We start from the raw sequence: 27816 nt of genomic DNA on the forward strand, positions 1-27816 counted from the left end.
CAGCCTCCCACTTCCCTCTTATAGTCCTTCTGCCAACCAGTGGTGGCCATTCTCAACTTACATTTGCTTCTTTTCTTTGGGCCAACCACCAATAATTCTTTTCAAGACTTCAGCACAAAACAGCATAGTTCTAGCCAATATGCTGGGGTGCTCTCCCTTTGGAGACATATAGGTTTGTCAATATGATGTTGAAAATGTGGTACTCAGAAATGACAATGATGCTCCTGGAGCCATCTGGCCAGTAGAGAGGACACGGGACAATGACCACCCTGAAGCTGGGCATGGCACTCCCACCAGTCCAGCTTGAACAGGCTTGAACGGGTATTGCCTCTTTGGTAGCCCAGCGACTCCACTGGCTCACTTGAAGCAATGCAAATCCCCACATGTTTTTCACATGAGCTGATGCCAAGTTATTACTCCCACCTTGTATTTGTGCAATGAATTTTAAAAACCCAATTGCAAAACTTCACTTTTATCCTGTTAACATGTCTTCTTGTTTTCAGCCAACATGACAGCCTGTTAAAAAATCTTGTCTCTTGTTCTGTCTTGATCACATTAGCTTACAATTTTGTAATATCTACAAATTTGATAAGCATGTTTCTCCAGCTCCATCAAAACTGTTGATGAAAATACTGGACGGCACATTTGGATCTCTCTGTAACAATGCACTGGGGACGGCCTACTGGCTGACGCCAGAGACTTCTATCAGTAGCTGTTTAAACAGCTGGAAATCTGTCCACATGTCTCTTCTATACTCCATTGAAAGTGTTTCCTGATTGTAAAGAGCAAACTTCCCCAAGGAGTCCCCTATGAACAAGACAACCCAGAATACCCTTATCATACGGGGCTCTTTGGTTACACCAATGCCATCTGATTTTTAGCTTCGAAGACCTCCCTTAGCCTCCGTGACTGAAGTGAGGTCTCTTTGAATGTCGCTATATTCAGGGTCTAAGGAGGGTCTAAGGAGCATGTCAGACCATGGTATCGTGAGCATTAGGAGTTCCTCATGATTTAGGAAGCCAAGTAATTGTGTGGAGATCTACCAATTTGTTCCATGGTTGGTGTGAGTAGGGGAGAGGAGCATATAAAATAGGCATGGTCATCCAGTGCCCAGATTTTGGTTTCTAATGCCATCTCCAATAAAAGGAACCAGTGCTCCTTAAAGAAATGGCTGATTCTAGGACAGGGGCAGGAAATACACAAGATGAGGTCACAGCATCTTGTAGTGCAGAAACTAAGGACGAACTGAAAAAAAAAAAAAAAAACAAAAACCAATACTGGGGTATGTTAAAGGCATATAGAAGCCAAGTGAAAGGCCTGCCAATGACCAAGCTGGAACAACTTGAACGACAAAATTAAGTAGTATTAGATTATAACTCAAAGTATACTCTACATATCTATCAGTCCATACTGATTAAAAAATGACTGAAAACGAAGAAATGGGGCACAACAAACAAAGCCCCAGTGCAGAAGAGTTCTAAATAATTACGGAGATGCTCCACCCGCAAGGAGTGAGAGCAGAACCCCCTACTGCTTAAGTGCGGACCGTGCCTAGTGACTTCCTTCCAAGGAGGATGGATGGAAAGGAGGAAAAAGAGCCACTTTACAGCAGAGAAACCTGACAAACACTGCTGCAGCCAGCTGATCAAATTCATGTCACCAGGGATAAGTCATATGAATACTATGCACCCTCGATAGAAGGTGCTGAGAACACTTTACCTCTGTGGTTCTTCTCAAAACCCACAGTCCAAGTCTCATTATGAGAAAAACATCAGATAGATTTGAATCGAGGGACATTTTACAAAATACTCCACAAAAATGTTAAGGCCATCAAAAATAGGGAAAGTCTAAGAAACTGTCACAAACAACCAAGAGGAACTTAAGGAGACATGACGACTAAATGGAATGGGTTCTGGGTGAGGTCTTGGAACAGAAAAAGGACATTAGGTAAAAGGAAAAAAAGAGAAGGAAATCTGAATAAATTATGGACACTAATTAATGATGATGTATCAACATTAGTTCATTAATTTTGACAAATGTACCATACTAACATGTCAATAACAGAGGAAACTGGGTGTGGAGTACATCTTCTCTGACTATCTTCACAACTCTTCTGTAAATCTAAGTCTATTCTAATATAAAAATATACAGGGGAGGGTATAGCTCAGTGGTAGGATGCATGCCTAGTATGCATGAGGTCCTGGGTTCAATCCCCAGTACCTCCATTAAAATAAATAAGTAAACAAATAAATCTAATTACCTACCCCCCCCCAAGAAAACCAAACCAAACCAAACCAAAAGAGTCTGATGTTCAAAAGATAGATCCAAGCTAGAGTTAAAAAATTGAGATTCTTGAGTCTATACTAGGATGCTTAAAGCCATAAGATTAGATGAGATCACCTAGGGAATGAGAATGGAAAAGAGAGAGAGAGAGACAAAAACATACATATAAAGGAAGAATAGGTCATGGTGTGCATTTGTGTGGGCATGGATTGGCTGGGGGAGGACTGGAGAGAAAGAGAAGGGAAAACACATTCAATATACAAGAACGACCTTCAAAAGTCTCCCTGTACAAAATTTGACCTTTGACTAAGTTGAAGAGCAGCGCTGAAATTGAAGCTGAGTCACACTTATTAGTTGGGATTCCAATTAAACCCCAATCCCTAAATTGTGGATTTAACTCTAAAATTTCTTGCCCTTGTTTTACCCTTCTGCCTACATCTCTATTAATGTGAAAAGTGTTTCAAAGAATATATTTATTAAGCCAAAAAAACCTAATCAGGGCATTAGTTGTTTTCTCCATGAATGTTATATTCTTTAAAAAAATCTGTGTGCAAGTTCTTTTATTGACTAAAAAAAAAAAACACTTGTGCAGTTAAACAGCATTAATGTTACATTAAACAATACAGATTTGCTCCTAGTACACTAGCCTGCATTCTTTAGAAATAATTGTGGGTGGTCTGGCAGCTATAAAATACGTAAGATAAATAAAATAAGTGGACATCTTATTCAACCATATGTAAAGCAGTTGGTGAACCATAGGGAATGACAGCTCGATTCTAACAAAAGGAAAAAAAAGGACACTATGAACTCATCTACAAAATGTAAACAAACTTGCAAACATAGGGAACAATCTTATGGTTCCAGGAAAGGGGGTGGGAAGGGATAAATCGAGAGTTCAAGATTTGCAAATGTTAGCCACAATATATACATAAATAGATTTTAAAAAACCAAGTTTCTTCTGTAAGTGCAGGGAACTATATTCAATATCTTGTAATAACCTTTAATGAAAAAGAATATGAAAACAAATATATGTATATATGTACACATAACGGGGACATTGTGCTGTACACCAGAAACTGACACACTGAAACTGACTGTACTTCAATAAAAACAAACAAAAAACCCCTGGAATTACGGATTTTGAAGGTACCTGTAATTTTCATTCTGATTAATAATCATCGATTAATAATGGATTTCCTGGGGCTTCTCTGTGCTTCTATGTATGAAACAGTGAAAGAGAAGGTTGTCTTTCACGGTGTGTGAATTCTGACTCTCCCAGTCACAGAGAAGCCTGGAGAAAACTCAAGTAGACAAAGCTTAATTTTGAAACCCTTATTCTCTTTTTGGGGGGTGCTCTTCACTCCTTGATAAAGGTAGACTCGATTCCCCTGTAAGGCCAGTCCTGTCTAAAAACACTAATTAACAACAGTAAATAAAATGTTCTTTACATATTTAGAAACCCTGTCCCCCACCCTGTCTCACTCTGAGCACAATAGGATATTTGATGTCTCTTGCCTGGTCACAGCGGCTACTGCGAGAGGTCCGGGGGTCACAGTCGCACGGCTGGCATCCTCTGCCGGGGACCAGATTCCAGTATCTGTCGGTACAATGGTCACAGGCCCGGCCTGTGACGTTGGGCAGACAAGGGCACGTGCCAGTGTCAGGGTCACAGAGGCAAGCTCCCCGATCAGGGGGACACTCAGTGGGACTCACACCGGAAGGATGACAGGCGCATCCGGGGATCACAGAGCCATCGCTGGAGGTGAATCCACGATAACATTGCACTCAACAACCCACACAAACAGCTTTATACGCTTGGAGGTGTCGTTTCTTTAAAAGGCTCAATGAAGAAACACCTTACATAGAACAGAATTTACCAAAGAATCCAAGTAGGTTCAACCCATCCAATTGTTTTTGATCTTTCCAAACTGCAATTTCCCATGGTTTTGCCTGCTACTACGTCCCAAGAGCTCATAATCAATCAGAGTGACCCAAAGTCTCACTGTCCCCTCATGCCATTCACCAAAGTTCTGTTTATGTAACGATGGTCTGGCTACTAAATTGACCTGGTGAACTGAAATAGGTAAAATGTCCCCTAAAAATGAGCAGTTGATTTCTCCTCTTTCTTCACCATGGACTTAAACCCTTGTCCTTGTCCACAGCAATGCTCTTATTTATACATTAAAGTCACTTGATGAGCTGGTTACAATGCAGATTCCTGGGCCCCGCCCCCAGAGAGTCCATTCAGTGGGTCTGACGGCACCGCCCAAGAATCTGCCTATTGATACCCCACCCTTATCCCAGGGCGATTTTGGTCCACACTCTGAGACACAACACTCTGAATCCAGTAAGGCATGTGCTAAAGGCAACGGTCACAAAAGGCAGACTCAGTAGCACCAGTGAGTAAACGGTAGCTACATCTGAAGTCCCTCCGGGCCTGCACCCATTTCCGCTGCTGAGTTCAGTGCATCAGCCCATCACCCTGGGGGCACGGGTGCTACTGGCCTAACTGAAATGAGTATGGGAGAGCGGCCCCATTTCCCTGGGAGTCTCGCGGACTTACTTCTGCAGGTCTGATTGAGGGCCGATCCAAAGTGACCTGGTCTGCAGAGCTGGCAGCTGGGCCCTGGGTGTTGCGCAGACACTTCAGGTACTCCCCTGTGATGGGGCTGCACGATCCTGGGTCGCTCATGTTGATGCTATTGTTGCACGCACACGGCCGGCAGGGTGCTCCGGAAACTCTCGGATTTCCATAGAAAGCAGCAGAGCATTCACCACACTGCATACCTGACAGAAGGGAAGAGGCAAGGGAGTGAGATGAGGGGTGTGTATGTGCACGCTTGTGCGCACGTGCTGGGGGAGGAGCACAGGAACTGATGTAAATTGAGGATACTTGGGCTCCTCCAGGGATGGTAAGTCACATATTTGGGATGAATCAGGAAAAGTGACCTAAATTAAAATAACAAAACATTCATTTTAATTTATTACTCATTCAGAAAATAAAAAGATAATTTGGAACTAAAAAGTCCTAGATGAAGAATGGATTCTAGTCTTAAAAAACAGCAGAGCTGGGGGCCGAGGTTCCCGGGTCCCCCTATAACCAGCGTCACTCTAGCCCCAGGGCCCAAAGCCCATCTCAGCCCGTGTTCTCCCTTGGGAACCCCACCCCTCATCCAGTCCTACAGATGAAACAGCCGCGGTGAGATAATGTGCCTGGAAGTGATGAGGGCTGAGTTGTCTCTGTGTGTGAGCCCTTGAGTGTGTTTATATTAAGCGCCATCTGGAGAAGCCATCCCATCTCTCTTACACTCTTTTAACCACAAGGAAACCGCCATTGTTTAGACACCCAAACTGTGGGTCCACACTCCATGTTTCGGTTCATCCCATTAAGGAACAGTCTCATAGCCCCACTATGGTCTCAGGTCTTAAGAACTGACCAACCAAGCCAAGGTGAACATGGAGAAGAGGCTGTAAGGATTAACTAGAGAGCTGTGTAACCTTACAGGTAACAAATAAGGGGGAAAAATCAGCCGCATAATTTATTATCCTGATGGTAATTACCACTGAAGAAATTAATAATACCATATTTTCTTGCACAATTAAATCAAGTCGACTTCATCATTTTCCCCCTTGTTTGCATCATATACTTAACTTCATGCTTAAACTCTTCAAAATAAAATTTTTGATTCAGGGGCAGACACAAATATTGAAATAATCTATGCAGTATCTTTCTGCACAATGCCCAAATCAGTGCTTCAAGACATCTGAAAAAATTAGTTATATCTGTGAAATATCAGTCAAATTGATGGCTTGGAATGATATAAAGAAAGCATTTGACTGATTAAATTTTTTTACTTTTCAATTGCTTATGTTATATGTCTTATATATAAACTTAATCACATATACATCTTAATATGTCATGATTTTATTTTCAAGAAATTCATTTGATTTGAAGTCCTTTGGTCAGTTTTCCAGAATAGTATTTAAAAACAATTTTAGCTCAGTGGAATCAGTTTTTAATGGTCACTGGTTTTGAATCATTCAAGTTCTTTGTTCAGCAAAGCAGCAATTTACTAAATTGTGTCTTCTTACCATTAACTTACAGCCTGTACCACTCATTTGTCCAAGGCAGATAAATTATGAACATGTGATCATTTTGTAGATAGCAGGGTGGGACAGAAGAAAAAAACCATCCTGAACTATATACCACGTACCTGCATAACCTTGAAGACAACTGCAGATGACTTCTGAACTCCAAGGATTCTGATAACAGAAGTCGGCAAAATACTGATGGCTTGAGGGAACATCTGGACACTGGCAAGGATGGCAGGACTGTCCAGAAGAAGGATTCCCATAGTAACCATCGATGCATCTGTCAAGGTAATTTCTTTTTACTAAAACGTTCTGGGGAAGGGCTCATGTTACCCAATGTGGATTTGCTATGCTTTTTAGGACAGTGCAACTCTCAAAGCTCAGTATTTTAGAAGATGCTCGTTTGCTCTGTAAAAGGGGTTTTTTGTTTGTTTGCTTCAAATTGAAAGTCCCACAGCTTAGTCACTAAACTCAGTCTAATAGCACCCAATTTACAGGTCACGTTTTAGGAATATAAAAAGCAAGGTGCCACGAGAATGCCTGTTACTGATTTAGTCAGACACTGTCTGGCTCATAACAAGATTTTGATGGATGATGAAATGATGCTTTATCTCCCTGACCCAGTCACCATTCTACACTTAAATACTGTTTTTTGGGGGGGTGGGGTTAATTACATTTATTTATTTTTAGAGGAGGTACTGGGGATTGAACCCAGGACCTCATGCACGCTAAGCATGTGCTCTACCACTTGAGCTATACCCTCCCCTCTTAAATACTATTGATGCTCTACTCAGTGGTCATTCAGAGAACGTAGTGAAATCAGAACAAAAGGAAAAAATAAATAAGTACATATGAATTCCATACTTTTCACAGTTTCTCCCAGTCATAAAACCTCCACAATCGAAGCATGACCCTGTCTCTGGATCACAGAGTTTGGCGAACCCGTTACAAAGGCAGGGGCGGCAGTTGGGAAACCCAAAATAGCCCATCACAACGGCAGCTGGCTGCCTCTCCGTGGCAGGGACACTGTCCTGTTACTTGGTCACAGGTGGTGCTCTTTGAGCCTTGAGGGTGGCAGTGACATGCTAGATAAAGCAGAGAAGCCTGTTGGGGGAGAGGGGCCAATGGTGCCCTGGTGAAAGCATTACAGTATTGACCTCACAGTCTCTAATGTACTGTGTCAACCTAGTCAAGGTGAGTCTGTACAGTGCTTAGAAGAGAGCCTGGCATATACTGAGAACCAGGTAAATATTTGTTCAATAAGAATTCATTGAAACAGCAAGGTCCTACTATACAGCACAGGGAACTATACTTAAGCCTTGCAATAGCCTAAATGAAAAGGAATATGAAAATATATAAAACTGAATCACTATGCTGTACACCAGAAATTAACACAACATTGTAAAGGAACTATACCTCAATAAAACCCCACTGATTCAATCAACAATGCGTTGTGAGCAATTAGGTCTTTTTTAATTCAGGTATAACTGACATATGACATTATATTAGTTTCAAGTGTACTACATAATGATTCAATATTTGTATATAATGCAAATGATCACCATCGTAAGTCTAGTTAACATCCATCACCACACAGTTACAATTTTTTTCTTATGATGAGAACTTTGAAGACCTATTCTCTTAGCAACTTTCAAATACGCAATACAATATTATTAGCTATAATTGCCAAGGTTGTACATTACATCCCCAGGACTTATTTTATAGCTGGAAACGTGTACCTTTTGACCCCATTCACTCATTTTGCCCACCCCTCACCTCTGGCAACCACCAATCTACCTCTGAGCTTGTTTTTGTTGTTTGTTTTAGATTCCTCATATAAGTGAAATCATACAGCATTTGTATTTCTCTGTCTGACTTACTCACTTAGCATAATACCCTCAGGGTCTATCCACGTTGTGACAAATGGCAAGATTTCCTTCTTTTTTATGGCTTAACCATATTCCACTGAGGATATACCACATTTTCTTTACCTATTCATCTATTGGTAGAAACTTTGCTTGTTTCCATATTTTGGCTATTGTAAATGATGCTGCAATGAACATGAGGGTGAAGATATCTTTTTGAGTTAGCGTTTTTATTTTCTTTGGATAAATACCCAGAAGTAAAATTTCTGGATCATATAGTTTTCTTCTTCTTTTGGAGGAACCATCATACTGTTTTCCACAGCAGTTGCACCAATTTACATTCCCGTCAACAGTGCACGAGCTCCCTTTTCTCCACATTCTTGCTCACACTTCTCATTTCTTGTCTTTTCGATAACAGCCATTCTAACAGATGTAAGGTGGTATCTCATTGTGGTTTTGATCTGTATTTCCCTGATGACTAGTGATATTATCTTTTCACGAAGGTATTGGCCATCTGTATGTCTTCTTGGGAAAAAATGTCTATTCAAACATTCTATCCTCTGCCCATTTCAACCGAGTCTCATAAACGTTGTTTATACAGAGCACCTGAACAAGTAACACAGTGTTAATGACGTGAACTTCTTTGTATCTTAGGAGTCAAACTTTAATATTATAAGAAGTGTAAGAACCTTTCTCAAGATGGTTGGATTTTTCTTTTCCCTGTAGGAGACTGAATCCTTTCCTGGTGAATCACTGAATTCTTTGAGCCAAACTTCCCTATACAAAAGTGTGATGCTTGCTTGTTTGACAGGGTGGTACGGTGGATGAAATGTTTGCTCATTTGTGTATAACCCTTTGTGTAACAGCACTTCATTTTTTTTTTTTAAGAAAAGAAAAGAAAAAAACAAAGCAATGATGGACCAAAGCACTATTTGCTAGGTAGGCATCACGCCCAGGCAACGACCAGAAGGTGTGCCATCTCTGAATCATAACTGAAAAGATATGTTCCCCTACTGAAAGGAGAATTAACCTACCTGGAATTTTTCATGGTTCCTAAGGCTAATTTCTGTGGGGAGCAGTATTCTCATTACTGGTTTACACTGTGAACAGAGAACTCTGTACCCTCAACATGACAGCCCTAAGAACTAAGTTACCAGCTAAGGATGAAGCCCAATCTAAGCCCTTATCAGTGGGCGACTTATGAAATGAGTTCCCAGCTTATCTGCGACTCCAGCACCAGGAAGGGTAACACGCTGGTGACAGTGTCATCCCCTTTCTCAACTTCCCAATCTCACTGTTTCAGCCTTTCCAAACACCAGGCTTATGCACCAGATGATAAAGCTGCCTTTGCACAGCCAGCTCCCTGGAGTTCCTACCTCCTACCTGGACTACCATCTATTTGATACAGACTGCAAACTCCCAGAAACATGGACCACTTTCTGTCATCACTCATGGTTCCTAAGAGAGCTCTATACACAGTCAGCGCCCACTGAATGGAAGGATGAATACGGCAGAAAGATGTTCAGTACATTTTCTCTTCACAAACAGGCAGAATCATGTCGTCAAATTCCCAATCCCTTCCCTAGAAAACTCCCCACATTGATTTTCCTGCCTTCAAAACTCCAAGATCGAGAGCACACGTGCTCCCCCCGTTTCTTGCTGTCCTGCTACGTATGGTGACAGCCATGATGCCCCAGACCGTAGCTTCCTGTTGAGCACGTGTCACAGCAGCGCCCAGTCACACCAGACATGCACTGGCACTGGCCTCCAAGTCGGCTGCAGTTGGGCCCCACCGAGCCCTGCGAGTGACACTTGCAGGCTGCAGACAACAAAAGAAGTTAGAAGCCAAGGAGCACCTTGTTAGTAGCTTTAGCTTGCCTTTCTCATTTGGTGCCTCTCTCATCCTCAACTCCCTCATCTGTTACGTAGGGGGTAGTTTACAGTCTACCTCCTGGGATTATAAGGATTAAAGACAATAATGCCTGTGAGGTACTTAGAACAGTGCTGGGCATGTAGTAAGTGCTCAGTCAATATTACTTAAAAAACATAACTTAGCAATAAACACAACTTAAAAAGTTAATGAAATTAACTTTATATTGATATTAATATTTATATTAAAATATGTTTGTATTAACTCAATTATATCTAAATTAATAAATTGCTTCAATGATTAATTGTTCCAGTGTAATTACTATTGATACTATTATTTCTTCAATTCCCGATGATCTGTGTTGGCGCTAACTACACCTTGCATTTTCCCTTATTCCATATTTTCTGTGAGATTGTGGGCACCCTGAAGCCATAGCCCTATGAGGAAAAAGCCTCTGTCTGGAGCTCAGGAAGCCCTGGCCCTCATCTGAGCTGTCCCTCTGCAGCAGCGATTCACAACTGGGGGAGATTTTTCCCTCCAGGGTACATAGGTCCACATTAGGAGACATTTTTGGATGTCACAACTCAGGGGAGGGTGCTACTGGTCCCAGGTGGGTAGAGGGCAGGATGCTGCGAAACATCCCACAATGCACAGGACAGCCTCCCCCACCCACAAGTAACAAAGTGTCATCCAGCCCTAGACTTCAGAAGTGCCGAGGGTGACAAACCCCGCTTTATCGCTTACTGAAATGGGCGAGTTACCTAACATTTTGGACCCAAGCTGTCTCACTTATTAAACGCAGGCTGAGGGATGAAAGATGTTGTGTAGAGTTCATCCCAACTCAAAAATTCCAGGATTCCAAATAAATATTTCAGGGTCACCGTTCCAGGAATCTGGCATCCCCAAGTGACCTCCAGGCTCCCCTTTCATATACTTTCTTCCTGTGCTGCAAGTTATGATTCCAACACGTGGACAGACTGCTCTGTGTATCTAATCTTTGGCAATTGGTTCTTCACATCAGATGTTAGGAGTAGATGCTAATATGTATTGAATCAATCCACTCACGTCCCAAAAAGCCTTTATACAGACAGCAGTGCCTCAGTAGAGCCCATTAAACAGACATTCACCCACAGCCCCGTTGTGCAGCCTGGCAGACATGCTGGCTATATAAGCCTTTCACATGCTCCAGGGAGTACCTGAGGGCCCGTTGCCAAGGCGATTTCGACACAGTTGTGCAGCTGATACTCGTCTAAATCCTGCTTGCTGCAGAAATTCTCCAATGACTTGATTTGGGGAATGAGACCAAGCTTTTGAAATAATGAGAAAAGAAGACATGTTCATAACTGCCTCCTGTTCAAGACTCTAGTTGTTAAAAAAATTACTTCTATGAGAACAACAGTTGACAAGAGACTCAATTTCATCCTTTAAACGGCTTACAACTGTAGATTTTAAGATGTTCAATTCATTTAAAAAATTTTTAAATACTTACATTGACTTATGGCAAAGAAAAGAATATAAGCCTTTATCTTTTTATTATTATATTTTTTACTTCCTAATAAATTTGAAGTAGATATGAAAGAATTTTAACCAGGCTACTTGTGCCGATCAAGAAATCGTGGCTTACTCAGTGCACTCTGTAGTGTTACTGTGGAACTCGTGCCACAAACTTCTCCTTTCAAAAGTTTTGACTTTTCCAATTACAAATAAACAGGGCTGAACTACATCAAACTACTACCTCTTTTAAATGCATAGTAGAGATGAACATATTTAAAGCCCTGAGAAGTCCTGTAAGAAAGATACTTTCAAAGCTCAGTGTTTCCACACTTATTTTTACCAGTGGGTCCCATATCCAAATAATACTAACGTATCGTAAGTGTAATATGTCACAGATGCATTTTGGGAATTGCTGGCTTTAGGCCATACTGTGATGGGAACAAATGCATCATTTTAAGTTTATTTTCAAAGAGGAAGCCTCTATTGTTGAGCATCTATGTGAAGAAAAGCTATATGGTTAGCTTTCTTAAGATTTTATCTAAGTTATAATTTAATATTATTTGAAATGTTTATTAATGGCTTGGATGATACAGTGGAGAGCATGTTGGTAGAGCAAACTGGTCACACCAAGTTGGTCATTTTGATCAACTGGTGGAAAAAACAGCATGGAAAAGAAGTCTTAATTCAGCAGGTCAAGTTGGGAGAGTGCACCCGGTAGCACAGATGAACCTCCCTGGTCTTTTTGCTCTGCCCACACTGAAATTAGTCCCCGCGGTCCTCTGCTTCAGCCCCCTCCAGTCCTTTGCTGTCCTCTGACCCAATGGCAGGTGGCAGCTCAGCCTGTTTCAGTATCTCCGCTCCTCAGACCTCTAGCCTCATTCTTCCCGGCACGTGTCATCCTGTCGCACTCCTCCTGCTTCCTGTGTGACCTTGACAGACAAGGCTGTGTCTCTGGTCACCATCTACTGGAACACGCTGCCTGCATCTACGTCTCCCGCCCACACCACAGTGGTGGGCCCCAGCTCCGCACAGACAAGCCCACTGGTTGTCCCACAGGCGCTGCCAACCAAGTACACCTGAAACCTGCTTTCCTCTCTGTGCCTGTTGCCAGGATATAATGCCTCCCTCTGCCAAGCTGCTCAGGGTCGAAAACTGAAGGTCCTCTTTGATACCTGCCTGCCTCTTTGTCATCAACACACCCCACCCACCCTGCTTCTCCTGCACATCAAGCTGGTCACAAGCCTGGTCAATCTGATGGCTTAAGTGTGTGTAGGATATGTTTATTGCTCTTCATTCCCCGTCAATTCTCTAATTTAAGCCCCCTAGATTACCAGGCGGCAGCCAAACAGACGTCCCATATTCCACTCTTGTTCTCCCCCCATCAGTTTTCTACCCTAGAGTCATAGTGATTCTTTGAAAGGCAGTTTGATCAGATAAGCCCTCTCTGTAAAACCTTTCAGTGGCTTCCCATTGCCTCAGGATAACATCTAAGCTTCACCTCCTTTTATTCTGCTACCCCCTAACCTCTCAGCTCAGTGCTTCTCCATATGGGAGGTACCGACCCTCAGGGGGCATTTTAGAAATTCCAAGGGGTGGTTTCCGCTGTCATGGCAATTGGCTGAGGTGCGTTACTGGCATTTAGTGAGAAATGTCCGACCTTCTCACAAAAAAGGAAAATCATCTCCTGTCTCTGGCAGCTTTCGAATTTTCCATTGAACATCCATGAAGGAGAAGTCCCTATTTATGCGGTAAAAGCCTGACTCTCTGTTTCAGAAACACTTTAAGCACGTTTACGACACACCGGCTTTCACGGCTGTCTCATACGGAGTGAGTCTACGTGTCGGAGCATCTCCCGACTTCATTACGTCTGCTGGTGTGTTCATGCCTGCGAACGTACATATTGAAGTACAAATTATTTCTTAATAAACTACTTCCCTCTTATTTCTCCTTTGTATTTGCACATTACATTAATTGGAAGTTATGTGTGCACGTAGGCTACAGTATCTGTGAAGTTCACTGCAGGATAGTAAAGAGTGTTACAAGATACTTGTCATATACGGGGGAGGTTGGTCAGATGACGTTGAGAGCCACTGCCTGAAGGAGGAGGAAATGAACCTAACTTCCTTGATGATCACACTGTTTGCGGATTGTTTCTAAGAAATCTTGCAATTTGCTTTCTCTCCTTTACTGCTTTTTATGCTAAATGACCCACAAACGTTCAACAGCTTTAACTAGGAAGGAGGTGATGGGCCTAATAATCCCCAAAAGAATGGACAGGTAGATCATCGAGGTTAAGAGGAATGTAACACCCTGTAAAATGCCCTGTTACCAGCTTTTCTGTTCCACCCAGTTTTTTCCTATAAGACTTCAAGACCCCGACTCCAAGATAGATTCACAGCCTCTAAGGCATGAGTCTGCTGTGTCTCCCTTTGCCTGGCAAAGCAATAAAGCTGCTCTTTTCTAATCCTCCCAACCTCTGCCTGAGTCTCAATCCATTTTCTCGGGGTACAGAGGCCGAATTTTGTGGCAACATGCCCAAGTCACATCAAATGACCTGTCATGGCTCCCAGCACTGATCACACCGTGTTATCATCTCCTGCGTAACTGTCTGCATCTCCCCGTTAGAAAGTCAGCCCCGGAGTGTCAGGGAAGATGCTTCTCTTCTTTACATCTGTGCCTATATCCCAGTGTCTAATTTATAGTAACGCTTTCAGAACCTTTGTGCAGTAAAGAAGTAAACATACATCCCTAGTGTGGTATCTCTAAGTTGATACTAAAATGACTCTGCATTCTCCAGACATGAACCTAGTGAGGGGACACGCAGAAGGAAGCCAGATGGGCTTAGGGGTGAGGGCAGCCAATCAGGGACTAATTGTTTACAGTTCTTAGTCCGAGACGAATAGAGTTGGCCATTTCTGGCATCAAGCCGATGGAGCCCAGGACAAGAGTCCCTGTCAGCGATAGGATTTTAATGCCATGACTCACCGCTCCTAGAAACTTCTAAGGGCTTTATGTTTACCAAGTGTAGTCCATCCCACGGTTTAAAAGAAGAATTTTTATGTTCTAGAATGCGTAATCTACTTTTGACTCAAAGAACATTTTTATGGATACACATGTCATGTAATCAGGGTGACTGAAAAAAGAAAAAAAAAAAGAACCATTTCACTATGCTTGCAAAACAAAAGATATTTGTGCAGAAGGATTGAACAAAGTTTTCATCTGGTCTTCTTAGTAATGCATCTTCGTTCTAGATGCAAATGTTAATCTGGCTACAGAGAAGAATGAACTTTGAAAGGGTCACGTCCCAAGCAATGGCGGATCTTCCCAGAGCAGCCATACTGCATTAGTCTGTAATCATTAAATGTGCAGTGACTTTCTCCTACTGGACATCCTGGATCAGGGGCTTTAGGGGACACTGTAGATGCCCCACCCAGATTTTTCCTGTCCTCCAGCTGCTGTGGCATTGGCTGGTAAAAGCTCACAGCTGTCCCCTTCTCCAGAAAATCAGACTCAGCCAAAGTGTCCAGGAGTGAGGGAGCTCCCTGGGGGACACGGGTGGGGTAATGATCCTGCAGCCAATGATGTGGGCACACAGAAGATCACCACTTTGACTCCAGGTGGAACCAACGCTGTGAGGCGATTCATGCTCCACAGCTCCCTGGAGACTCCATCCTTGCTGGCTTCCTTCCCTGTCCCCTCCTATTCCCTTCACTCCTCTTTGCCCACAAGCATGTCCTCAATAAACTGCGTGCCCTCAATAAATCGCATCTGCTCATAGGGAATCTGACCTAAAACAGATCTAGGGCCTTTTCTGGGGTTTCAGACAGTTGGCCAAGATCAGGTTGCTCTCTTAATTTTTTATTCTGGTTTCAGGGTTTGCATGGCTGTATATAAGAGAATGATTGCTGGGAAACTGATCAAATGGACATATTTTTAAGTTAATTTCAAATTATCCCTTTATAGTCTGCGTCTGTCAAAGCTCATTGCAATGATTTTCTTTACATGCCTGTCTTCTGTATCAGGCTGAGAATGCTTTGGGGGCAAGAATCATATTCATTTCCCCCGCCCCCCACCAGGAACCAGCACCGTGCCTGGCCCACACACACTCAGATAATGGGTAATGAATGAATAATTCAGCTGGATGCATTGAACACAGCACCCAGTGATGACCTTTGGAATTTACAAAGTTTAGAAATGTTTAGTACGTAGATTTAAAATGAGGAGTACCTTGGCTCTCAAAAATTTGAGTTTCCTGATTATGATTATTGCAACACGAACATCTCTTCATGATTGGGAGTCCTTATTTCCTTCCTTTCCCTTTCTTTACTCTGCCTGGCTTACCAACTTTCAGCTTTTCTTTCCTGAATTAAACCTGTTGGATTTGAGTCTCTTTCTCTGTAACTCACATGCTGGGTCATGAGTACAGCTCTATTTAAAGCTCCTCAGCAGAGAATATGAATTCTATGGACAGGGAGATCGTGAGAGTTTGCATTTCCCATTCAAGAGTTGGTTTCTGTTTTCCACTTCATTTCTACCATGATACAGTAGAGCCTCAGCGCCATATGACACGGCCCTCTGGGGGCAGGATTTAGACCATCTTTGGTTAAGGCTGCCAGATAGAATACAAATCACTCAGTTAAATGAATTTCAGAGAAACAACAAATAATTTTGTAGTATGTCTCATGTAATATCTCAGGGCAACATGTGGGACCTATATGATAGTCAGATTTAACTGGGTGCTCTGTATTTTTCTTCCCTCCCTCCCCCTTCCCGCTCCTTCCTCCCTCCCTCTTTCTCTTCCTTCTTTCCTAAATCTGGCAACTCTACCTTTGGTAAAATAATCTTAAAACAATGGCTTTTCTTATGTTATAATAGCTGAACTTTTTCAATAAAATCAAAGATATACTTGCCTCATACTAAATTCTATAGTAGATGATGAAATTTAAGAGTTCTAGGCTATAAATTTAAAACGTTCAGTCATTAACAACTGAATTTTAAAGACACGATACACAAAATATGGATATATAGCTATTTAAATCAGTGGTTGACAAACTTCCTATAAAAGGCTAGACAGTAAATATTTCTGGCTTTGTGACCATTAGGTCTCTGTTGCAAATACTCAGCTGTGCCTTATAGCCTGAAAGCAGTGTGGATAATACACAAAGAAATGGGCAAGACTGTGTTCCAACAAAACTTTGTAGGGCTGTCGTTTGCCAATTAAATCATGATAGTAGAAGATTCTCACAAATGTTTAAAAACGCAATTTTAACAAAGCAATTTAATTTTTATCCACAAAATTACTTTGAAAAAAAGTCCCACATAATTCTGTACACTTCTGCTGAAGGTGGGCTGTAACGGTCACTTTCATTCATTACTGATGATCCTGAAAATTAATTGGAGAACACTTTCCAGAAATTAATATGACACATTATTTCAAGAGCCATCAAACCTTGAGTAAAGTAGGACTATATTTTAAAACATTTAAAATATATGGACCAACTCTGCAGAGGCCTGCAAAACTGAAGCAACTTAAATGACCACGGGCAGGGGAATGGATAAGTAAATTAAGTAAATTAATCATTGTCTAAACTCTGCTCAGTGACAAGCCTGGGCCTGAAGTTGTGCACAGAGTGAGAGGTTTGGAAGGAATGCCTGTGGCTCAAATTTGTGGGAGAAAACACTGAAAGAAGTCACTCAAGGATTTTCTATGCCTGGTTTCTAAAAATGGTAAGATTACACAAGCACCGTAAGAAAATGACTATGAAAAATATGAAATGAAAAAAATCTGCATACAGTCTTGCCTGGGCACTCTGATTACAATGACATAAAGGCACAGTATGCAGAAAACTGGGGATTACAAGGTGATAGGAGTTAAGTATTGGTGGAATTTCTCCCCCCACTTTCTGTAATGCCAGGGCAGGGATGGGGGACTCAGACAGTCTGGCTCTGATTTCTCACTCCTCATCCACTAGCTCCATGACCCTATGCCTCAATTCCATCATCTGTAAAATGGGAATAATGACAACATTTCCTTCACAGAGTGGTTGTGAAGTCTAAATGACAGAATATGTAAAGCACTTCAAATGGCACGTCCTGTTTGCGATTGTTATTAGTGATTTTTATAGAGACTAGGTGATTTTACAATGAAGCATACATTTATATTTCTCAAGAATCACTTCAAAGTATAATTCCACTTTCAGAATTATAACGGAGCTCGGTTTAGAAGGAAGAGCCCACAAGGCTCTGTGATACTTACGGAATCAACCAGGATGTGTGAAGGAGCGCGGAGCTCCCCTTCTGAAGGCAGGGAGAAAGAGATGTCTATGGAATACTGTACATTTGGTTCCAGACAGATGGCTGTGGGAAGCAGCACGATTCTATATTAAGAGAAATATAACAAAAATTCAGTGACAAAAGTACAGATACAGAACCTAAGTGGCTATTATATTTGATGTGTTCCATGTGCGCTGTGAAGTGGGTTCCACTGCAGGGAGGAGGTCGGGTCTAGACCGGCTTAGGTGGGTTGTCTGGACAGTAAGTTCACACTCTCTGTGGCTCTTCCGTAGGATCGTGCCAAATAGCCAAGCCTCATAAACTGACCAGTTGTCATGGCTCCTCTGGGAAAAGGATGCAGCAAAGTCCGTCATCTCATCTACCATATTCATATCAACAGGGTCTCTGTTTCATTCAGCCACAAATCTCTAATGCAAAATTAATGGCCTCAGAATTAGTAGCTTTGTTTTTTTTACTTCATAGACTCTCGGCTGTTGAGATAACTCAAGCTCAATACTGTAGTCTTATTCTTAAGCATCTCATTCTCTCACGTCTCAAGGCCGTCTGGGGATGGAGAGGGAGCAGTAACGATCTAGAGTCAGGCTCTTTGGGCTGGAGTCCTGGTTCTGCTACAAATTAGCTGTATGACTCGGGCAAGTTATCTGAGTGTTCTCGCTCTCAATTTCCTCCTCATCTGATGACCACAAAATCCCACCTCACTGAGTCATTAGGAAGATTAAATGTGACACTGAATGTAAAGCACAGTGTAGCACATAGTAAACCCTTAATAAAATGTTACCGTCTCCTTTGATACACCTCTTCTCCCACTTAGTTCCTGGATTCAAACGATCAATGACAAAATTCTAAGAAAACTTCAGCATGTGAGGACAGGTCCCGGGCATACCTGGAAGCCGCTGGTAAAACAAAAGGTTGAGGCTTTGGCTGTGGGGTCTTGCGTGGACAGTGCTCGCTCCCTCCAGCGGGGTTAACCACATCTGGACAGCCCAGTCGGCTGCGGACTAGACAGGAGTCACATATGAGCAAGTCACGGAGACGATGCGTGCACATATTCCTAACAGACAGCACGTGGAACTGAATTTGCAACCTACAGCCCACTCGGAAAACAGAATTTTGGAGTTGAGAGAAGTCCTAGAGGTTCACTCTCGGCCCCAGCTCTCTGGTGTTTGAATTGTGATCCAGTTAGAAAGAATACTGTTTTTGGCCAGAGCTGTAACTCATGGTTCTAGAAAAATGTAGGCACTCCTGACAAGTCTCATCTTTAACCTCCACCTCCCCCAGAGTTGATTAATTCATCATGTTTTTGGCTCATAGAACAAAAGTAATAACTTGGAATCCTTCACAAAAGGATATATACTTCTTTCATATTACTGCATAAATACTATCATATAAATATTATATTACATAAATTTATAAATTACTTAATATATCACTAGATACATTTGTACGTACATAAATATATAGAGACAGCATGTGCATACATATGCTAATTAGCTAAACTCTGAAAGCCTTACAATTTGAAAAAGCTTTTTAAAGCTCTCAGGGATGTGCTCTCTCTATACACACAAAAAAAGTGTACACACACACACTTTTTTAAAAACGAGTTTCTTGTGATGCTCACCAGGTCAAAGTCCCTTGAAATCCCCGGGTTTTCATCTGTAAGTGAGGAATTGAGAACTATGTCATATTAAGAGTTTCAAGGCAGTTCATCGGCTCTGGTCACACAACAGACAGTGAGTGCTTCCAGAATGTGGTCCCTGAAGGGACTCTGGGGGCTCTGAGACCACCCCTAGCCATATAAAGTATTTTCATGGGTGATGGTCTGTGGGGTTACAGATGATCAAAGAAAAGGTTATGTAAAGAAAAGGTTAGGAACCACTGCTCTAAGTGTGTTTTTCAAATTTGGTTTCTCGTCTGTCTTGGGTATTTCCCGAAAGGCAGGGGGAGGGGTAGAAAGGTAGAAGGCCAGAGGAACAGGCGGCTTGTAACTTTTCTCTTATTTCAGGGTAAAAATCCAAGTGTAAATAAATGCCTCTTCTGCATCTGTGTAAGTTTGAATCTCTGCACATATGTTAGTTTATTAAATGTTTAGGAAAAAAAGTCCTAGGAGGGCAGGATTTGCATTACTTTAGTTATTTATTATTCTTATTCAAACACTCCATCACCAGTTCCCTAGGTCTAGGCCCCTAAACACAGCTCCAGCTGTAGCTCTTCTCCACGGAATAAGGCATGTGTGCACCAGGCTCCCTGTGTTGCTTTAGTATCTTGAGGAAACCTTTTGGTTTACAATGCTCTCCAGATGTTCTACTTTTTGCAAATCCTGTTATGATGAACCGGGGCAAGACTGGAATGGAGACACTTGGTTCGAGAACATAGACCATTCAGCTCTGTACCACCACCAGAGAAGCGGAGTTAAAGGATACCTGGGTCTCATAGTGAATGAATGGCAACAGTGAAGTCCATGGGAGAGGGGATGGTCCCCACGGCAAATCTCAAGCCGGCCCCAGGGAGAACCCTGGCCAAGCCATGCTCTGTCCACGTAACAGGCATCCCAGGAACTGGCTCTCGGAGAACAACGGAAACCACGGGCAGCTGGCCAAAAGTCACCGAGCCCTAAAATTGGAGAGGAATGAACACCACTTTGCCTAGAGTGAAGGGATAGAAGAGCTCAGGGGAAAAAAAACAACATCATGAATTTCCTGATGTGTACATGATCCATCGGAATCACAGATAAATTACTCCAACCAGGATGCCGTCCAGAATCCAGGGGACAATAACGTGCTGAATCTGCAGCTTTGGAACATATGTTACTGTGTAGAAGGGCTGGAAAGCACCATCACTGGCCAGACCGTTAAGTACCCCGTGTGCTAATGAACTGAGCGATTCCACACTGATGACCTTGGCTTTTCTCAAATACAACTGTGGAGTTCTGGCCAAAATGCGGAGGGAAAGAAAATATTCCCATGCCTACTTCACGGATTGTGCCTAATTGTGCATGACAATGAGAAAACCCACACGGATTGATTTTTTTTTTTTTTTTTTAGCAATTTCTTGCACGGAAGCATGAGAAATGTTCTTCCTCCATCTGCTCAGGGGCACGTAAGTCCAAAACTCCTCACACACACTTGATTGATTAGCAGCCCTGATGGTCTCTACTGCTGGCTGTCAGCCTGGGGCCATCTGGACCCTGTGGCTAATTCTTCTTAATGACTTTTGCATCTGCTTCTCCACACTTCCAGCCTCCACTGGAACTCTGCCTCTTGTTACTTTTTGCCTGGATTGCTGCAACAGTCTTTTGGCTGTTCCCTCCCTGATCTCCCTCTTCCAGGGCAGATCACACACTGCTGCCAACAAGCATTTCAAACGCTCTCCAGCTGCCAACAGCATCACGCCCAAATGACTTAGCCTGGAGTTCAAGTTGCTCTGTGATCTACCACAAACTGCTCTTCATTTGACAAATGTTTACTTAGTAACAGTTTAATCCCAGCCTCTGAATTAGAAATACAAAGATGCATAGGACAGAGTCCCCCTGCCACAGAGCAGTTTAGAATCTTGCACTGGAGACAGAAATGTAAATAAGGCATGAGCCAGAGATGTGTGTGAACTCATCTATATGCCACGTTTTGCAGACCTGAAAAAAAGTACTCTTGAAATTGCAGTAGACATGGTGGGTGCCCCTCCGGGATCCCCTTTACTTGATTCGTGCACCAACTTGGTTGCTGTGTGTGTGTGGCTCCTAACAGCTCACAGTTGCCCCCCTTCTCTGGAGAATTGCCCTCCCACACCCCCAACTCCCCCCACCCCCACCCCCGGGGTAGATCACAGCCAATAACTGCCTGATAGGAGGGTGTGAAACGCTGGCCCTGTTGTCTCAAGGGGCAGGATGACTTTGTCTCCAATTTATGCTCCTGCTCTTCTCTGTCGATCAACTCAAGGTTTGTTTTACCTGAGACTACATCTTACTATTTCCTTTCCTCTATATTGTTTCCTTCACTCTCTTAAAGATGTAAGCTACAAGGTCGGAGAACCCATCAAACTGACTGTGTTCCTGGTCCGTTCATTAAGATAGTGAGGAATGAACTGGTGAGGGGGCCACCAGCATCACTGAGATGACTGGGCACCACTGGGTAATGGTAGGATAAACCATTACAAAACTGAGCTCCTTAGTATCAGTGTGGAGAACACAGTGCCAGATTATCACAGGCTGGGTAGCATTTAATTCTCAAAAGCAAGATGGGTAAAATTATAATGGGTAGCAAGCTTGGAATAGGAGACAAGGGGGCCTCACCTACAGGAATCCTCTATAGGGGTGATTAATAGAACATGGTGTTCCTAGGGGCAAGATGGATGAGCAGTGACAACATATTGCTTAGTTTACATAATCAAAAATGATCAAGCATGAATTGGCCAAAGACCGAGGTCAGCTGCCCCAATGGAAACACTTAATCCTTTCCCAAACTTACAGATCTGAGCTACTTCTCAGACCCAGAACTCAGTGACTGAGAGGCCAGGTCCCCAGGAGAAAAGACTCTTCAACACCACAGCAAGTGTGAATTCTCTCACTTATTTCCCAAAGAGATCTATGGTTATTTCTAGAGCCTGTTGGGGAAGAGAAAATACCTAGATCTTTCGAGGGCTAGTGGATACAGGATCTCAGTTGATGCTGATAACCACGTACCCAAAACGCCGTCACGGTCCCCCTGCTGGAACAGAGCATATGAGGGTCAGGTAAGAACTGGAGATTTGGCTCAGGTTCTTTTCACAATCGGTTCACTGGGTTAACTGAATCATTGATTCTCTGACCTGTAAGGTTAGTGCTCTTCAAGTAGGAAATGCTGAGCAATGCATATTTAGTCTTGCCCCAAGGCTGTTATTCTCCTTCTCTAACAGTATAGCCCAAAAGAATCTGTACCATCCACATGTTCCACAAAATATCACAGCGATCCCCTATATTGAGGGTAGTGAGGTGGATCCCTTGGTCGAAGGTGATGTTATGTGGACTCCTACAGTGAGAATCAGACACTTCATGGTCTTGATCAGCACCACCCTCTGATGGCTCACACAGTGTCTGATTCCCCAAAGTGGAAAAACATGACATTTCCCCAGCCCAAAGGATCAACTTTGCAGCAGAAGAAGTGTAGCAGTGGTCGTGTGACTCTGGGATCCACTGCTCCTACATCAGCCATGCCAGCCAGAAGATGCTGACCTGAGACGGCAGTGGAATGGGGCCCCTAAAAGATACATCACTTCTATGACTGAGAAAACAGGGGTGCTGACAGCTCCCAGAAGCCAAGCTTTCTGTTCCAACCAGAACAGAAAGAAGGCAAAGGCATTCTGAGAAACACACTATTCATGTTACTTCCCTGAGTTAGCCATCTACTTACACTCAAAATGATGCTGAGAAGGAAAGAAGATAGGGCAACTCAGAATTTCTTTGCCTTTCAGTCCTTCCTTACCTATTAGAAAGCTGAAGGTAGAGAGTATTGGTAGAACATGTAATAAGATGTGACAGAAAAAAAAACAGTTGAGTTAGTTTTGTATAGCATTCCCATTGTTCTGGGAGGAGCAAAATGTATATTCATATATGACTACAAAATATAAAGTGTATAATTTTGGTGATTACATGTATGAATTAAGTGCTCTTATATTTGCAGTTAAAACTGGCATTGCATGCTCTAAAGATGAACAGACTAATTATTGTTAATAGTTTAAATTTTTAGTATGTATTTACTTAGAACGACATTAAACAGCACATAAAAAACATTTTGACAAATGGAGACAGAAACTGTGGGAAAAAGTAAAAAGCTGTATATTTTACTATTTGTAATGGCCCTTTTCCTAATTTTTGAACAAGGGGCCCTGCATTTTTATTTTCTGTTTATTCTAGCCCTGCACGCGGGTCTGACGAACGCCAGGGGTGGACTGTAGTTGAGCTGTTAGTGTGCTGCCAGACCCCCTTTTTGGGGCCACTCTATCTAGCCACCTGTTCCTCTGATTGTTGGCTGTTATGTCTCACTGGTGGCTGCTCTATTCTCTGGAGAATTGCCCTTGGCATATGGGAGCCACCTCATCTGGGAGGGGACCTGCACCTGCTCTGGCGGCTCACAGCCATGACTGGCTAATATGAGAATAAAACAGGCCACCCCTGGGGCCTCAATGGAAGAAACTCCAGTGTGATTTATGCTTTAGAGCTTCCCTAGGGGGTTAGGCAAGGCTTGACTTTACCCTAAATTCCATCCTTGCTCACTTCCCCCTCCTCAGCCTACTACTCTCCTCCCTTACCAGTTTCTCCTGATGAGTGCTCCCTCAGTAAAGCACATGCACCCAAATCTCTGTTGTCATATCTGCTTCTAGGGAACCCAACCAAAGAGAGTGACTCAGAGTATGTGTGTGACCACACACACACATTTATATAAAACTGAAGAAAAAGTTTCATCAAAAAATGCCCTTGGTTTCATATTGTTCTGTTGCACTAAGCTGATCCAGTCAATTGATTTCACGACTTACTTACAAATAGGCATGATCTACAGTTTGAAAATTACTGATCTATGGGACCCTAGAGATGGAAACAATTAATTACGTCCAGATGTCAGAGTAGGGAATGCCAGAGAAGATAAATCTGACTTGGGTCTTAAGGGATGACTAGAAATTTTGCAACTCAATAATACAGAAGCGGTCATTTCAGGCAAGAGTAAGGAGACGAGGTTGTAGATATTTAGAGCAGTGTTTCTCAAAGTGCTTTTAGGGACTATCTGTATCACTTGGGGCAGACATGCAGATGGCTAGTCTCGGATTCCCTGATCGAGCATGTCAAGTGGATGGCCCTAGAATCTGCCTTCTAAATGAACTCCCTGGGCAATACATACGCACAGTAAATTCTGAGGCTCACTGATCCGTGCCCCAGGGAGCAAGGGGCACTCCTCACTCTTTTCTTTCAGATGGACATCAGACTGAGAAGCCCAGAGCCAGAAAGGGCTTCCTAACCATGCGGCATGGGAACAGAAACAAGGAGGAGAAGAGCAAAGCCGCCGTGACTTGGTGAACATGGGGCCAGAAGGAGGAACACCACCCGCGAAGCCTTCTCTGATCCTGTCTGCTGGGGGGCTTCTCCTTAAGTGAAGTCCTGTCACTGTATGTGGCCCTCCTTACGATACTTACTCCACCCTGCCACGCATTCGTTGTTTGCATACATGGCTCATTTCCTCCACCACAACCTGAAGGGCAGGCTCTATGTCTAGGTATTTTCGTTGTCATTCATTCAATCATTTCACTCACTCGAGAAGGTCTCTTATGTATAAGGATCTGTTTCAGGTCCTGGCTTTATGAACAGAATGGCCAATATCTGCTTTTTCTTTGCTTTTCCAACATGCTTATTTGTGCGTATGCACACAGGGACGCTCAGTAAAGATCCCAGCATAACAAACGGACAAACACACAGGCCTAAAGTGGCCCTAACTTTGAATGAATAATAGCTGGATGGCTACAAGGTCTTCAGATCTCCTCCAGCCTTCTGAAGCCATTAGAGGCAGGGCCCTGAGGAGGTGCCAGCACCCTGGCACTCATGCCAGCAATGACCAACTGTATCCATCTCAGGACCAAGGACATAGTCACGTCCCATCCCCAGGAACAACAGCATGTCCTTTTTTCCTCCAACTAGGAGGACAGCCATTGCATGGTACCTCTCCTGACTAAAGTGACCAGAAATTATGAATTCACAGGGCCTGACTCTCCAACTGTCCAGAATCTTGCATTCTAGAAATTCTTTCTGTAGAGAAATAAAGCTACTGAAGTTTTCCTCCAGAGGCTCTAATTACTTTGAGCTTGCTTTTTCCCTTCCTTCATCCTATTCGTGAGGATAGTAAGAGCTTACATGGACTGAGTACTTACACGGCCAGGCACGGTTCTAAGTGCATTACCCTGGTTATTTGCATCTGGCATGACAGACAATGGCCCCGAAGAAATGGTTTACCTCACTGCGCTCGTCTGCTTGTCTGCTTTGCTTCTGGTTTCTCTTCAGGATTATATTTCCTTTGTCAATTATGAAATAATCTCCTTGTTGCTGGAAATACACATCACATGTAGGCAAAGCTGTTGCTAATATCTTAAAAAGAAAAGATATGATAGTTTAAGTAACCAACAAAAGTTCCAATTATACCATAATTTAAAAGGTCATTATGATTCTCACTTAATAGCCTCAGGAAGAAGCCAGTGTATAATTTTTTATTTCTCGATGAAAACAGGAAATTTTTGGTGATCTTAAAACGACGTGTGAGTTTTCTTTTTAAGGAATGCTAGACTAGTTCAATTCTAAACTGGGGAAATAGTTCTTCTTTTCTACTGGTTTTATAGGTATTTAGAAAAAAGGACAAATGCTGTGCTTTAATGTGAAATCTCTAGAAGGAAATTGTAGAAAACTAACAACAGGCATGAGAGAGAGATTCAAAGATTTATTAGATATTGTAATTTTGACTCTTCAGACCAATTTTAGTTCTCACAATTTATAGAATTTGGCCTTAAAAGTTCCCCTGAGAGGTTATATTGGGATAGCAAAATTCCACCAGCCAAACTAAAATAGCAGAATTGCATTCATGCAACTCCAGTTTCCTTAAAATCCTGACTTTTGAGGGCTTCTCTTTTAGATTATCTCCATAGGCATTCAGCTGCTGACCGGACAGACCAAGAAAGATACAGACAGGTACAGAGATAGATGGATGGATGGATGGATGGTTGGATAGACAGATAGACAGACAGACAGAGATATAGATATCTTTTTGAGGACCCACCAAGAAAGTTAACTGCCATTCTTCTTAGCTCTCCAATTTCAGTATTAAAACAATTATTTGTAAAATGTGGTCTTGGATTCATGTCCTTTCATGTCTCCATCACCATCCTCCCTCTTCTCCCTGCCTGGACCACTGCACTCTGTGCTCCTCCACCCCAGCCCTCACTCCTGCTGGATGGCATCTATGAGAACACAGAGGACAGTCTTCATCACATCATTTCTCTGCTCAGAAAGCACCAAGGAGTTCTTATTTCCCAGAGAAGAAAATTTAGCCTCTTTAATAGGCAAATCTAATTTTCTCTTTCAAGACTTCTTCCCTATGTAAATTTTCTGATCTACCTGTGAATACGCCTGCGTTGTTTCTCCTCGCAGCCATTACTTGTAACTTTTATGGTTGGACTGTCTTCTCACCTAGCCCACCAATGGAAATGTGCATCATTTTCAAGTCTCAGGCTAAATTATTCTACCCGTGTGTTAAGCCCGTTCATAAGGATCCATCATGGCTGCGAAGTCCTAATGTGCGTACTGACTCTCCTTATTGTAAGTCACTGCCCTCGTCCTGAGCTCTCTATGTAAAAGTACTTAATTAATTAATTAATCCCTTTCTACACCACTGGTAGCCTGAAGCTCAGTATCTTGTACCTGGCTATACACTGGCGTTGTCACCCCTACCTTGGGTTCGATGATTTGCTAGAATGGCTCACAGAACTCAGAGAAGCACTTATTACGTTTCCTGGTTTGTTCTATGATAAAGGACATGATTAAGGATACAGATAAACCATCAGATGAAGATGTCCATAGGGTAAGAACTAAAAGGGTCCCAGACACAGGCGCTTCTGTCCCCTTGGAGCTGGGGTGTGCCACCCTCCCAGCACATGGACATGCTCACCAACCTGGAAGCTCTCTGAAGCCTGAGGTTTGGGGAATTTTATGGAGGCTTCATCACACAGGTATGATGGATCATCACCTCAGTCCCCCTCGCCTCACCCCTTCCTGGAGGATGGGGGTGGGGCTGGAAGTTTCAAGCTTCTAATCTTGGCTTGGTCTTTCTGATGACTGGTTCCCAAACTGAAGCCATCCAGGAGCCCACTGAGAGTCACCTCATCAGAACCAACGACACTCCTACCACCCAGGAAAGC

General features: G+C 42.8%; 1 protein-coding gene and 1 non-coding gene across 2 annotated transcripts in view; one reads left to right on the forward strand and one right to left on the reverse strand.

Annotated features, from left to right (window-relative positions):
• Positions 1-27816, reverse strand: part of LAMB4 (laminin subunit beta 4) — a 98863-nt gene that overhangs the window by 29751 nt on the left and 41296 nt on the right. The window contains 15 exon segments of the mRNA XM_032482961.1: positions 3799-4019; positions 4847-4906; positions 4909-5070; positions 6498-6655; positions 7240-7362; positions 7364-7460; positions 9916-10059; positions 11238-11277; positions 11280-11417; positions 17861-17981; positions 18782-18872; positions 18875-18896; positions 20319-20336; positions 20338-20508; positions 25865-25996. Coding sequence (XP_032338852.1) covers positions 3799-4019; positions 4847-4906; positions 4909-5070; positions 6498-6655; positions 7240-7362; positions 7364-7460; positions 9916-10059; positions 11238-11277; positions 11280-11417; positions 17861-17981; positions 18782-18872; positions 18875-18896; positions 20319-20336; positions 20338-20508; positions 25865-25996 — 1698 coding nt within the window.
• On the forward strand, positions 2154-2225 carry TRNAT-AGU. The gene has a single exon. It is a non-coding gene; the product is annotated as a tRNA-Thr (tRNA).

Source organism: Camelus ferus, chromosome 7 (genome assembly GCF_009834535.1).
Source record: "Camelus ferus isolate YT-003-E chromosome 7, BCGSAC_Cfer_1.0, whole genome shotgun sequence".
Classification (NCBI taxonomy): Eukaryota; Metazoa; Chordata; class Mammalia; order Artiodactyla; family Camelidae; genus Camelus; species Camelus ferus.